Source organism: Macrobrachium rosenbergii, chromosome 3, assembly GCF_040412425.1.
Source record: "Macrobrachium rosenbergii isolate ZJJX-2024 chromosome 3, ASM4041242v1, whole genome shotgun sequence".
Classification (NCBI taxonomy): Eukaryota; Metazoa; Arthropoda; class Malacostraca; order Decapoda; family Palaemonidae; genus Macrobrachium; species Macrobrachium rosenbergii.
Window position 1 is genome coordinate 90,946,250 of NC_089743.1, and position 14,527 is coordinate 90,960,776.

Consider the following 14,527-nt stretch of genomic DNA (forward strand, 5'->3'; position numbering starts at 1 on the left):
CACAGGCTACTATTTTTGTCTAGCTCAGGCTGACCACCTCCCTTGTTTTATATCCAACCCTAGGATATTTGGTCTGTTATATAAAACAGTAACCCAATAATATATAATCTTATAGGCTGACCACCTCCCTTGTTTGTATCCAAGGTAATTCTATATATTAGCTCCGCGCCTGTTTTTACCTTTTCAACTGGTTTTTTCTACACTTTTAGGGGTTCTGATACTGGCGGTGCATCTGTTTGTTGTCGGCCAAATGGAATGTCCCTTCGCCGTGTTTAGTACTGGCCGGGGGGGGGGGGTTACCCATACGTTAACAAGTTATTGCACTTGCCGGACGGGATATGAACCGTTCGAAACAGGCGTACCCGTGTTCTGTCTTGTGAAGATCGCGGCGCATGGAAACCCCTTGTTGGATGGACTTCGGGGGTTAATACAAGTTAATTACACTCGAGCGCCAAAAATGAAAGGTAAATTCATAATTAACAACCAAAACACTGTAGAAAAAGTCAAGTTATAGTGCCGTCTTCGACGCGGAGCTACCCTATAGTTCTACCCTCATCTAATCTAGGATACTGCCTAATCTGGACTATTTAATTCACAAGGGTATGGTTACATAACAATTGCCTTGGTATGTAGCCATAAGGCTAGCCTACCATCTCACGTGGCACAGGTTTACTATTTTCATCTAGATCTAGATTATCGTCTGGGAAAAAAATTGTCCAATAATGTTTTGTAAAGGTTTATCACCTAAACTAAACAGATAATGGCTAGTCCTGGATTACTTTAGCTCATACTTGAGTATAGAGGCTATATAGAAAGAAAATTTTAGTTTCCTTTTTATCAAACTCTAGGATCCTTGGTGTAAACTAGGCTGCTGCCTGGGACCATAAAAGAATATGTCTTAAAAGGTTCTTCCTTACCTTAAATTGGGTTACTACCCAATCCAGGTTCTTTAAATCACCTTTAGGATATGTAATCCTAGGATACAGGCTAAGGACAACATCTACTATATTTACAAAAAAAAACGTCTCGTGTAAAATACCACCTTGGCATTGGTATCTGAAAGGATTATCATCTAAACTAATAATAAATTGGCTAGAGCTTTGGCTATTGTGGGTATCGGTGTCTGAAAGGATTATCTAAACTAATAATAAATTGTGGTACGTTTCTTTAGTTGCAATTCTAAATTGAATGATCAAAAATTCAACTTTTTGGGGCTTTCCCAAACAACAGAGATCGAGAGAGAGCACTGACCATGCGCTCTGATAACAAAGTCCGGTTTCCATGCACAAAAACATTTGTTCCACAGTTTAAACTAATAATTTTAACTGGAGCTTCAAAATAAGCACTTAACTTTCAAGTTTGGATGTTTTCATGATTCTTGCTGATGAAAAAGGTTTCAAATGAAGCCGTTTTGTAAGGAGCACTGAACCGCCTTGCAGGTCCCTTCGACTGTCAGAGGGTTTCTGAAGGTCATGTGATGGGCTGATGGCTCGAATTGGAAGTCTGGGACGCATCTTGTTCAGGAAATCTAGCTTAACTTAATTTTTCGTTTCTTGCTTGGGTTTGCTAATTTCACCGGTTTTAGCGATGGCATGGGTTGACAGGATCTGAGATAGTGACCTGGTTATCACGGGTCTTGTCATACTAGCATTTATTTAAAAACCCAGCCCCGTTCATTTACCATCAGTTTGGAATTGGAATTGTGCAATTTAGCCCAAAGGCCAAACAATGGGACCTATAAGGCCATTCAGCGCTGAAAGGGAAGTTGAGGGTGAAGCATGTTTTGAAAACTTCATAGTTGTACTCTGAAACAATCGCTAGGAAATGGTGAAAAGTAAGGTGGAGGAAAGAATATGAACGGAGGTAGAGTAAAAGGGATAAAAGGTGTTGCAACAGGTGCCGAAGGGACACTGCATAGAATGCCTTCTCATGGATTTTATATATAAAAAGTGGTTGATGGTGGAAAAGACGGTATAGATTCGAGTAACGATGGTAAGGTGACAAACCAGTTATGGAGTATGGCATAAAAAGAATGTTCACTTTACAATAAGGACGCCATGAGTTCTCATTTTGTCTGCTACAGTTTAATTGAAAAGCAACGTCTTCAGTCATTAGAATATTTAGTAACTGCGATCATGTTAACAATATATTTCATACCATTTTCAGTTTTTCACGTTTGGTGACAGTTGGTGGCATGTTGTTTCTTGCAATCTTGAACTTATCATCAAAATATGAAATTAAATGAACGTACATGCTAACATATATCGTAATAACTGCAGATCGGGGAAAATGAACACCAGCCCACGATTAATTTTATTACGTCTTGCTGACTAAGTAACTTCTTGAAGGTGTTCCTTCAGAGGACATGTGCTATCAGACTTGGGTAAGCTTCACGTGTGCCCATGTCACGTGTGTTTTGGTCACTTTTGGGGACCAATACATGCTGGGGACGGCATCAGCTGGGACATTTTTTTGTTTTTGTTTTTCTATATGTCTCCAGTGTCATCAGCTAATTGCATTAAACTGAAGTAATAATTAATAATTTTCTTTGCACCTTGCTCTCAGTAAACTAGATATTATAGATTTCGGTCGACATGCTGTGATAGCGTAAAATTTGCTGATAACGTTTTCATTATAATCATAAGTTTAATTCACGATAACATTTTAATAGACTTAGATGCTTATGAAATTTTGATTATTATGTCCGTAATGATACTTATGCAGTGTCTTTTTTTAATAAAGATCAATAAAGGCATCTTAACTAATTCCATTTCGGGACAACATTCAAGTCGAATTCGCCGCCAAAATCAAATCTGAGATACCTGCTTTGAAAAACAACATTTTAACAGACTTCCATGTAGTCACGTCTTCAGATGTGTTCGCAACAGCAATTATAAGTCGCATAAAATTATGGACAGAGTGTGTGATTCTAAAATTCCCCGTCATTTTACCATAAAAGAAAAAAACGTGGGTCATTTTATGGGTATCATCTGTGGCGCCTCCCAGCTGATCATGTCAACAAACTTGGCGCCGAAATTGCTCTGCGGAACTCCGTCGGCGGGATAAATTCCTCGTTACTTTTCTCCTCTCCGCGATTAATTACGACTATGGATGGCAAGAGAGAGGCTGGGTGAGTTCTTCCTTATTTAGGGAATGTTAAAATGCCATTTAATAGATGCTGAAAGGTTTAAAGAGCTGTTTAAATGTGTGCCAAAGTTTCACGACGAGGCTTCGTTGGTAATGGCTATCCGTCGCCCCATTCAAGTTTACTAATTTATTATAAGATTATTCGATCTCGGCTCTTTAGATTTTTCGTAGGGTTGTGGTTTGTTGGTTTGTTTGGGCATGCTTTACAAGGTAGGGTGGGTATAGATTTTACTATTCCATTTTTTGGAAGTTTTGCGGCTAATATTCTCGTGCGAGGTTCCGGTCTGATCTTACGGTGCCCAAGCTGTTTTATGTAAGTGGGTATTCTGGTCTTCTGGGTAGTACCCTTCAGGGTTGCCCAAGCCCCTTTATTTAAGTGGGTATTTTGGTCTTCCGGGCAGCTCCCTTCTGGGTTGCCCAAGCTGTTTTATTTAAGTGGGTATTCTGGTCTTCCGGGCAGCTCCCTTCTGGGTTGCCCAAGCTATTTTATTTAAGTGGGTATTCGGGTCCTCTGGGTACTTTGCAGAACGACGGGACAACCTCCCAGCGGAAGCTAAGTTCATCGTCTCCGATGTTTAGTGTAAATTAGGTCGGTCCAGGGGGAGTGAAGCCCCCCTCCCCCGCCTAGGTCAGGGCACGGTGCCCGAAGTGAGGTTAGGTAGGTAAGTTCTGGTCAGGTCAGGACCTGGCATTCTAGGGAAGGGTAGGTTTGTTTTTACGCCCGCGGAACTTGTTCCATCATTCTACGCTAACCCTCTTCGTTATGCCATGTCAGTTTTAGGGTCCAGCTCGAAAAATAAAACGACGGAACCACGGAAAACCTCGTAAGTAAGCGACGTACGGGAAGGAAGCTCAAGAGAGAGAAAGAGTCGCCAGCTTGGAACCACCACGGTCGACGTCATCGCGTCGGATCCAACAGGCCTCATTTCTAGGTGGTCTTGGTTAGAGTTACCTTAGACATAATAAGCATTTCCCATTTCAGCGAAAATATGGCCTAACCTAACCTGGATACTGTCTCCTAACCTGGCTTGGGGGGGTGGCTTTGCTCCCCCTGGTCCCCCACAAAGTAATTTGTGACCCCTTACTCTGCATTCTACCACAGGGGTAGGTGTAGAATGAAACGAGGCCTGTTGGACCTGACGTGATGACGTCGACCCTGGCGGTCCCAAGCTGGCGACTCTTCCTCTCTCGAGCTTCCTTCCCGCACGTCACTTACGTACGAGGTTTTCTCGTGGTTCCGTTGTTTTATTTTTGAGCTGGACCATAAAACTGACATGGCATAATGAAGTAGCGCGCCATGGATGTATCTTGTCCATTTTATTGGACGAACTTACTATGGCAAGTAGATAAGCTCAACAATAACTTCACTGCAACAGGTATTTTTTTGACTCAAGATGCCATTAGGATAACTTTCGACTGCAATATGAAGTCTGCATTTGTCACACTGGAACCAGCTCTACGCCAGGTCGGGAGCACAAACAAGCGTACAAAATGACTCAAATTGTCTGATGTACGTTAAGAATAAATGTAAATCATTACTACCCAATGACAAAACAGTGATAATGACGGTGGCTGAAACTCACTTGAAACCATATTTTGATTATGAAGGTGGTTTGTGGGTCACATAGTGAGAAGAACTAGAACATCTCTCTCTCACTGGTGAAATCAATGGAAGGAGGCTGAGAGGAAGACCTAGACAAAAATATATGGATGGATTGGTGAGAATGACTGGAGGAAGAATGTCTGCAGCTCAGTTGCTGCAGAGAGCCGGAAATTGAGAGGAGTGGCGAGCCATGATTGCCGACGTCCTTGGGGATATGGCATCTGGATGATGATGATGATGATTATCAGTTCAGCCTTTGACAGTAGTGAAGCTGCAACAATTGCATTTGTTTTTATGTTGAACAGCATAAAGGCCAGATTCAAAGGAGTTGTACATATCATTTCCACTAAAAGCATGAAAGCTGATGTTCTGCACTGCACATTGAAGAAAGCAATTATAGGCTTGGAAAAAATGTTTCACCTTGTTTTGTGTTGTAATACCATGACACTATCATGTATCCACACCCATTTCAGAGTAACAGACCCCTTTTTATTCGCGTATGACTCAGTACATGTGTTGAAATGTATCAGGAATAATTGGCTTGGCCAGAAGGATATTAATAAAACAACGAAGTTCCCTCCTTTGATGGAAATCATATAGAAAATGAAATCATTTGCACCATTCAGCTCTTTGCAAAAACTTTATAAGATAGAAGATGGTTTACTCTTGAAACATTCATATAAACTGTCATTGAAAGCATTATCCCCCTCCACCTTTTAGAAACAAAATGTTCATTTAGTTTTACAAATATTCAATAAGTATCTCATTCAAGCTTTATTACCTCTTGGATAAAATCACTGTGTGCCCTTTTATTCAGAAGTTGCAGAATATGTCAAAATTTTTACATTTGGTGGACAGTCATGAATGTTAAGTCCCCATATAAAGGTCAAAGGTTAAATAATAAATATGCTACTCCAGTAAGTAATGAAGGTCATAGTTTAGGAAAAAAAGGCAAAATTGATAATATGGCCTTCTGCTAATATTTTATTGAGTAATTATTATTCCCAAGAAAATAACTATATTGTAGCCAACAAAAACATGACTAAAAGGATAAAGTTAGAAACTTTATCAAATAATGGCTGTATGCAAAAGGTAATCATTAATTCATTCACATATAGTAGAATAAACGATCTTTTTTATGGTGTATGTAAACCAGTGCACTGCCGTCAGTAATTTGACGTTAACATTATTTATGTATAAATATTTTTTAATATAATGATAAACATGTTTGTGCCAAAGTATGTACTGTATTGTACCTGTAAGTAAATTGTTTTGGTTCAGTATTTCATATTAATCATAACCTGTGCATCGAGTCTGTATATTCGGCGTACACAAATTAGTGTAAATTAACTGAATACTTTAACTGGCAAACAACAAATGGTTTATTTTAGTGACGTTTTGTTCACATTCCTTTTGTCTGACAGCGTAGTCCGTGCTAGCCACTCAACTACCCCTGTCTACGTCACAGTACATCGAACAGACTTCTCTTTCGGTGGTCTCGCTCTAACCCCCTACTCTTCATTTGCTCCGAAATGTAAAGCCTCTGGGAATCATCATGTGTTTTCCATCATTGATAAAAATTCTACATCTGATCATAGCATTATTTAAATATCACTTAGGTCTATTTCTCATTTTTTGTAACAGGAAACGTACTGACGACAAAGAGAATGTCAAAGATGGCAAGTGCACTAGGTGGAGCCTCAACGTAGGGGACGTTGATTCGGATCCCCCCCTCTTGGCAGACATGGGACTCTCAATCCTTCAGGATGAGGAGACCACAGGAGCCCCTACGCCAACTCCTCCCGCAACTGAAAACTGTTTGAGTAACCCTCCCCCATCCCCAAAGGTAAATGAGCTGTACTTATTTCATCCAGTGTGTCACACGTGATTTGATTTTGTATGGGAGGTCACATAAAAATTATACAGATTTATGCTTCTTGCTTATTAGGCTTTATTTGATATTTGTGCCAAATTTATTAGCTAGAAATAAGAAACCTTAATTTGTTATGGTTAGCAAAGGAATTTCAGTGAATGGGAAATTCTGTTACTTGAGGTGATTATAACTGTGGTCAAGAGCTTTATGCAATGATGTAAAATTGTCTCAAAATATGGGTCATAAAGATACAAATTGAAGGGAAATATTATAAAAAAACCCAGGACAGTCAATTTTAATGCTCAGGCTAGTGTGGAATAATAGTACAGTATACCGTAGGTGCACCAAAATAAGAGATTACAAGTCTGAGGTTAGACTGATATTAACTCTGTATAGCTTATGAATGTTAGACTGATGTTATTAACTTATGAATGTTAGACAACTCAGTTTTTATGGGTAACGTGATAGCATTTAAATAAAAATAGGTTGTGAAAGAAGTTAGGAATAAAGGGGTTTTCGAAAGTAAACAAAATGAAGAATAAAGAAGTAACTGTTGGGAATAAAGGGGTTTTTGAAAGTAACCAAAATGAAGAATAAAGAAGTAACTGTAGGGGGAACCAATTGATCAGTATGTAAGGCTGTCCAAGTGGAAATGGATGGGACGAAACTGGTGCGGAAAGTATTGAAGGAAGCTGTAAAGAGACACTGTTTAGAGCAGTGAAGAGTGAAATAAAGCAATGTCGGAATGGTCAGTGGAACTGTCAACATCTTGAGTGGGAGAGAAGGGTCCAATGCAACTGCCTCCATCTGCATCCATAGATCTTGCTTAGGGATGTATGTTTGAGGCCTCTGTGCGATGGGCATTGGTAGGCGAGAGGGTTAGTAATCTCGTACTCTTTCTAAGGTGACCAGGTTGCATATGCATCATGAGCATTGATAACTGATGAAGCCATTCATTTGAAATATACTCTATTCGACTAATGTATTTTCTCCTTGCTTGGAAAGTTTCACAATTCAATCTTACTGTTTTCCCAGGTTCTCCAGCCTTGCAATCAAAACATCCCTAGTACTGGGCCATTCTTTAATGAGGATTCTATGAATGAGGAATTCATGGTATACAAGAGGAGGAGGCTGGATACCATAGCTGGTGATGGTAAGTTTCATAGGTATTATTGGACATTCAGTAAAAAGTTTAGTTCCCGAAGATTTGTTTGAGCCAAGTATGTTTTTGTCATAACCTGAACTTTGTTCGAGACCTTCATCACTAAACATGCTATAGTTTCATTAGCAAGTGATTTGCGTCATTTACCTGGCTTTCTTAAAGCAGAGTGGAGTAATGCAGTTCAGTATTAGGAAAAACACTTGTCTTTTAGCAGTATGGAATTTAAAAATTCCTTTTTATGGCTTTTGTTGATTATGAGAAGGCATTCTACAGTGCCTGTAACCAGTATTATGGAAGGTGTTTTTTTGCTCTGGTACTGTATTCTTAGTAAATAGGTAAAAGCAATTGAAACTATCCATGAACGTAACAGATGCAAAGTTAATGTATGAGTCTTATCAAGCAAATTTGATGTAAATATTAGGGTGCTACATTGGGATGTTATGTCGCTTATAACCACTTAACTGCGAATATGTGGGCCGTATGGTTGCTGAAGAGTAGGGACTCTGCTCTTGCTAGGGTGTCTAGATACATCAACCCACAGTCCATGCTAGCATTAAGGAATGGGCCTTTATTGGAATCATCTTCCCTTTTTCCAAAGGACCAGGTTCAAGTTGCAGTTGATTGAAGGAGAGCTGACAACAAAGTCCGCCTGGTTCTGCAAGCAGTCTCAGAATTGTTATGGTCTGCTCGTCCCAGTGTAGCTAGACGAAGACAGCAGGTTTCGCAGAGAAAGTCACAGACTAAGACGGGTCCTTGTAGGGACCAGCAATCATCTCCTAAGATTACTAAGACCTCTTCTCAGCAATACCCCTTTCAGCCGCATCCTCCTAGAGGCGGAAGGGGAGGCAGGGGCAGAGCTAGAGGGGGGAAACACTAGAGAAGGTGCCCCTCCCTATCCGCTGCCTTTGGTTGGGGGGGGGGGCTGGCTGGTGAACTGTTGGGCAATTTGGCAACAGCTAGGAGCGGAAGGTTGGGTAGTAGATGTTCTTTAGGTGGGATATCTACTCCCTTTCAAGTTCCATCCTCCTCTCACAGATCGTCCTTTCTGTCAGAGGACGTACCTTCCAGGCTCGCCAAAGGATCTGGCTCTACAGAACAAGGTGAAGGAGATGATGGAGAAGGGAGCTGTGGAAGTAGTGAAGGATTGCAAGTGTTTCTACAGTCAAGTTTTCCTGGTAGAGAAGGCTTCAGGTGCCTAGAGACCAGTTATAGATCTATCAACTCAGAATCTTTTCATCAAGAAGACTCGTTTCAAGATGGAAACTCCCTGTACGGTTCTAGCTGCCACCAGACAGAACAATTTTATGTTGACAATAGACCTGAAGGATGCTTACTTCCAGATCCCAACTCACCTGTCATCTCACAAGATCCTTTGCTTCGTTCTGAGGGAGACGGTTTAACAATTCAAAGCTCTGTGCCTTGGCCTCTCGACTGCCCCTTAGGTGTTCACAAGGGCGTTCACTCTGGTTTTGATTTGGGCTCATTCTCAAGGGATTCACATCCTCAGATATCTCAATGACTGGCTGGTCCTAGCAAGGTCTCGAGTGAAATTGTCTTAACCTGGGGATAGTGATAAATATGGAGAAATCAAATCTTGTCCCCAGCCAAAGAACTCTTTACCGGGGTCTCACGGCCGACTTCACCTCTGCTCTTTACAGTGGAGGACAGTTTTGGTTTGAGAGTCCCCATTCTCCTGTGTCCCCAGAGGTGGTGAGACAACTTGGCATGGTGGAAAAGTGACCAAGGGACACTTCATGCTCCTCTTTCAGAGATCCTTCTCTTCTTATTGAAAGGGTGGGGAGAAACAATCTTCTGACTTATTTTGCCTGGAAGAAAAACATCTTCACATCAATGTCCTGGGCCAGCCCCCTAGCAGGACATTCCATGGTTGTGAGAGAAACGCCATGGTGGTGGCTTCCATCGCGGGGGGGGAGGGCTAGGCCGCCTTCACGATTTGACAGTCCATTACATCAGTGGGCAATAAACCGCCTCGGTGGTTCTTTGGTACATTCCTGGCAAAAGGAACGTAGTGGCAGACAAATTGAGTTATCAGAACCAAGTCTTGGGAACAGAGTGGTCCTTGCGCCAAGAAGTGACGGAAAGGCTGTTTCTCCTATGGGGGATGCCAATGGTGGATCTGTTCACCACCTGTTTCAACATCCGTGGGGCAACCTGGATGTTTACAACTTTCCACCCTTTTGCCTGATTCATCAGGTGATCAACAGGCTAATACTTGGCATTGGAGGAGACACAAGAAGGAGGCCTGGATGGCAACCTGCTACAAGAAAGCTAAATCTTTGTGTCAAGTTCTCTCAGGAATGATCCCAATGTGTGAGCTTGCTTGTGGCAGGTAGCCCATTCATTCATCTTAGGAGAGGAAATGATGGAGAATCAGATGAAAGGAAGATGACTGGTATTCTTTCCTCTTTCTGTCTTCTGCTGCCCAGTTATCAACAGTCATATTCTCTCTGGACAGGCCAAATGCAAGTTAGTTACATACCAAAGATTTAAATTTTTGACAGGGATAAGGGAGCATATATTTGATTGTGTAATAATATGCTACTTTTCAGTTGGTCTTCCCAGCATTACCTAAGGGACTTCACAACATCCCTTTGGCCACTAGCTGCAACCCCTTTCATTCATTTAACTGTACCCACATTCATATTCTCTTTCTTCCATCTTACTTTGTGCCTTCTAACAATTTTTTAATTGTGCCACTGTGAGTTTCTCTTCCTGTTAAACCTTTCAAACCATTTAACTGTCAATTTCCGTTTCAGCACTGAATGACCTCATAGGTACCAACACTTACGGTTCTGTTCTCTGTTCAACTGGTCTGCCCATCCAAAATGGGAAACCAGACAGTCCTCTAATTTCCTAGGGTAAGGTTACAATCAAGTTATACTGTGGTACATTCCCTGCCATCCCCGACATCACATACGCCAGGATACTGAGGTGATACAGGAATGATCCTTCCCCTGCTCATACATGTGACTGGGAAGCTAGCATTTCCTGGTGGACTAGGGGTGTATCTTCATAAGAAAGACAGTTTGATCGGAGAGGAACAAATCACAAAATTAAGATTATTTGCATTTTTCCGAGATGTAAAAGCGCGAGGTGTTTTATTAAAAACTCACCTGTACCATGCCCTGCGTTTGTCCCCGTTGCTGAAGGAAACGTGGACTCTTCCAAATGAGTGGGTGGTTCCCCTACCTTCTGACTCACCTATTGCTGATTAACTACCAAGTTTCAGTGACCAATCTAGCCTTCATGATATAAAAGACTTCATTTTTGTATGTCAGGAAAAATGCAAATTATCTTAAATTTGCTATTTGTATGCATTAGTCTGAAAAGATGGATTTATGTGCTGTTTGCAGATGTTTTTTGGTCAGCCTAATATTTTAACACAACTGCACCTTATCTTGAATAATGGAGACCACTGACTTAATAGACAAATTTTTGAAAAAATTAGCGTGTGTAACAATACTTATACTCTGTATTATGAAACATCAATTATTGGCTGAAATTCATTGGAATGGCATAAAGAACTTTTTATAACAGTACTAGTAATTGTTGCTGCTAAATCCTTGTGGAAAGATTTGCTAGTTAGCAACTCCCAATTTGGAAAAGAACTTTTTATGTTTGTCATAATTTCATCTTGTGCACTTCAGATTTACAATTATAATTATTGCCACATTTTCCTTGTTTATGAAAGTGTAGCTGTGATCAAAATGTTCTGGTTTTATTGTGTATCTGTACAGTAGTAAGTTTAACCCTTAATGGACGGGAATCCTCATATGAATATCTATAAGAGGTTTTGGGTCATGGACAGGAATCCTCATATGAGTATTGATATTACACGCCATTCAGTTTGGATGAATTTAATGGGAAAATGGTTCATAGCACTTCAAATGGGCCATGAATGATTTATGGCAACTATTTAGCTGAGCACGGGAGAGACATCGATCAGTATGCCCTGAGATTTCATAGGGGAATGTACTGGCTCTCTGCCACTCCAGGATGTCTTTTTATTTATTTGCTCATAAATATACCCAAGGATTGCTGTTGGTTTTAGTTCTTATCTTTTATGATAGTATATGTCAGCTATAATTGTAATTTTGCAAAGAAATATTATTAAAAACATGTATACTTCACAAAAAGTTGCTGCATATCCCCATGTCAGTAAATCTCGTAAATGTTTTACAACAAATATACTCAGAATTTGTTAACGATCTTAGTACTTATCTGTTATGATATTGTATGAGCTGTAAGTATAATTTTACCAAATAAAATAAATTATTAAAAAAAACATGTATGACTTGGTAAAATTAACATATCTTTATGAGTGTCTTGTTAACCCATAAGAGGTCAAACATGTTGCAGAGGTCGTCCCACATAGGTTATCCACGTCACATGATGATCTTAAGTTTTCAGATTTGCACCCCTTCATAGCTCATTGAATGGACATTGTTTATGTTGGATTGGGCAACGGCACTTGAGGCCGGCCCAGGGTTGCCAGATTGGGCTGCTTTTTAAACCTTTGGGCAACCAGATTTCACAATCTGTACTTGCAACTTTTTGGGCTACTTTTGATTTTACTTGGGCTCTTTTATTTGATCTGGGCTACTCCCATATAAGGGAAGTTCACCCCTAGTGTATATCGACATTGATTAGATGATCGCTCCGGGGGCGGTAACCCCGGCATTCTAGATAGCTTTTTCTCTGGTATATTTAGCAATTATTATACCTAGAAATGTGCTAAATGGAACCATTTCACTGGGTGACACAGGTCGAGCCCAGAAATATATTTTTTTTATAATAATAAAAGTGTTAATAATAACATAATAATAATAATAATAATCACACCAATGGCCTTATTAGTCATCATGGAGCAAGGTCGAGCTGGCTGATCGCACTCTCAATCACCTTCTCCTTTCTCTGTGCGCGTATTTTATGGTCGTAAGTGTCGACCTGATGGTTTTGAAGGTGATGTATGTAGTGAAGATCAGTAGATGATAGTGATAAAGATAAAACTTATGTACACGAAGATATTAGAGATGAATCTGAAGACAAAAGTGATGAAGTTTCAGCGAATGAAGAAATTTTAGCTCTTGGAGATGGTGCAGCCTCCATTTCCCCAGCTATCTCTATTCTCCAACGCTTTCCAACACCATCTCCAACATCACGGCTTCATTCTTGATCAAAAAAGAGTAGAGGAAGAGTTAGCCAATCAATGTTTCTGCTGATGACTCTGATATTGATGATCCCCCCATCCCACCCGATACCCCCACCCCATCTCCGACACCACCACCACCAAGAGGAAGACGAGCTTGTCGTCCATTTCTACGAACTGCATGGAGGAGGGGAGTCATGGGTGGCCGGGGAGGTAGGGCTGGCCGTGTCAGAAATATCAGACCAGCTTCAATTTTGATGAAAGTTTATCAGGAATGCAGGAGGATGATTTTGAAGAAATTAATCGTGAAAGTGATTTTCTCAATTTATTTTGGAATGATTCTGTGATGGAACTAATTGTAGAGGAGTCAAATCATTACTTTCATTTTATGCAAGGAGTTCATATATCAAGCGAACACTCAAGGGAACTACAGTGGTATGACATCACAGTATCAGAGATGAGAAGTTTCTTTGCCTTGGTTGTGCTTATGGGTATTGCCAGGAAGGGCAGGTATCGTGATTATTGGGTCACTGATACTCTCCTGAATACGCCCATTTTTCCAAAAATAATGTCTGTGAATCGTTTTAGAAACATTTTACATGCATTACATTTTTATGATAATCTTGAAGGTTATCTAACCAATGCAGTAGGCAAGATAAACAGAATTTGTGCAATGTTTGATCATATGAGATATAGATGCAAAGAAGTGTTTTATCCCTTTCATAATGTGGTCATAGATGAGAGCCTCGTTTTATAGAGAGGTAATATATCATTTAGACAGTACATTCCTTCAAAACGTCACAGATTTGAGTTGAAACTTCATTTTATGTGACTGTCAAACTGGTTTGTTCAAGATCTTATACTGTGCACTGGTGCTGAAACAAGTGACACTCAATGAGATTTTCAGTTTGTCTGTGGTGTGGTGTAGTGCTAACCATTATGGAACCTTATCTTGACAAAGATCATGTATTATTTGTCGATAATTGGTATACCTCCAGCCCTCCTTCAGTATCTATTCCAGAAAGACAGGAGCCTGTGGTACTGTGAAAAGACAACAAAAAAACATGCCAACGTCGCTCCTATTGTCTGCAGGGGTGAAGTGACACACAAGCAATCAAATAATATCCTTGCTGGTCACTGGAAGATGACAACCAGGAAGTTTCCCTCCTCACATCTGTTCACAATCCTCTCATGGTCCTCAGCCAGAATGTTGATCCTCATACTCATGAAAGAATATCCAAACCTGAATGTGTCAATGATTATAACACTAATATGCGTTTGGTAGACAAGTCAGATGCAATGACATCATCTATTGATTGTGCTCGTAAGACACTAAAATGGTTCAAGAAACTTTTTTGTTTTGACATGTTAGATATCGCAGTGTTGGATGCACAAATATTGTTTATGCTCAAGAGCCATAAGAAATGTTCACTGCCACATTTCATGGTTGAAGTGATACACTAGCTGTTAGAAGATAATACTTTTGACTGCCCTCACCTGGTCATCACCCTGCTGCTGGAGATCCAGCCAGACTTCCTGCACATCATTTTATTTGTACGAATGCTAGTGCCA

At 40.4% G+C, this 14,527-nt stretch overlaps 1 protein-coding gene across 1 annotated transcript in view; it reads left to right on the forward strand.

Moving 5' to 3' along the window:
* Positions 1-2,975: 2,975 nt before the first annotated feature.
* Skp2 (S-phase kinase-associated protein 2) overlaps positions 2,976-14,527 on the forward strand; it is a 28,861-nt gene continuing 17,309 nt past the window's right edge. Inside the window, 3 exon segments of the mRNA XM_067085202.1 lie at positions 2,976-3,130; positions 6,395-6,596; positions 7,659-7,776. Coding sequence (XP_066941303.1) covers positions 3,108-3,130; positions 6,395-6,596; positions 7,659-7,776 — 343 coding nt within the window. The 5' untranslated portion in view covers positions 2,976-3,107.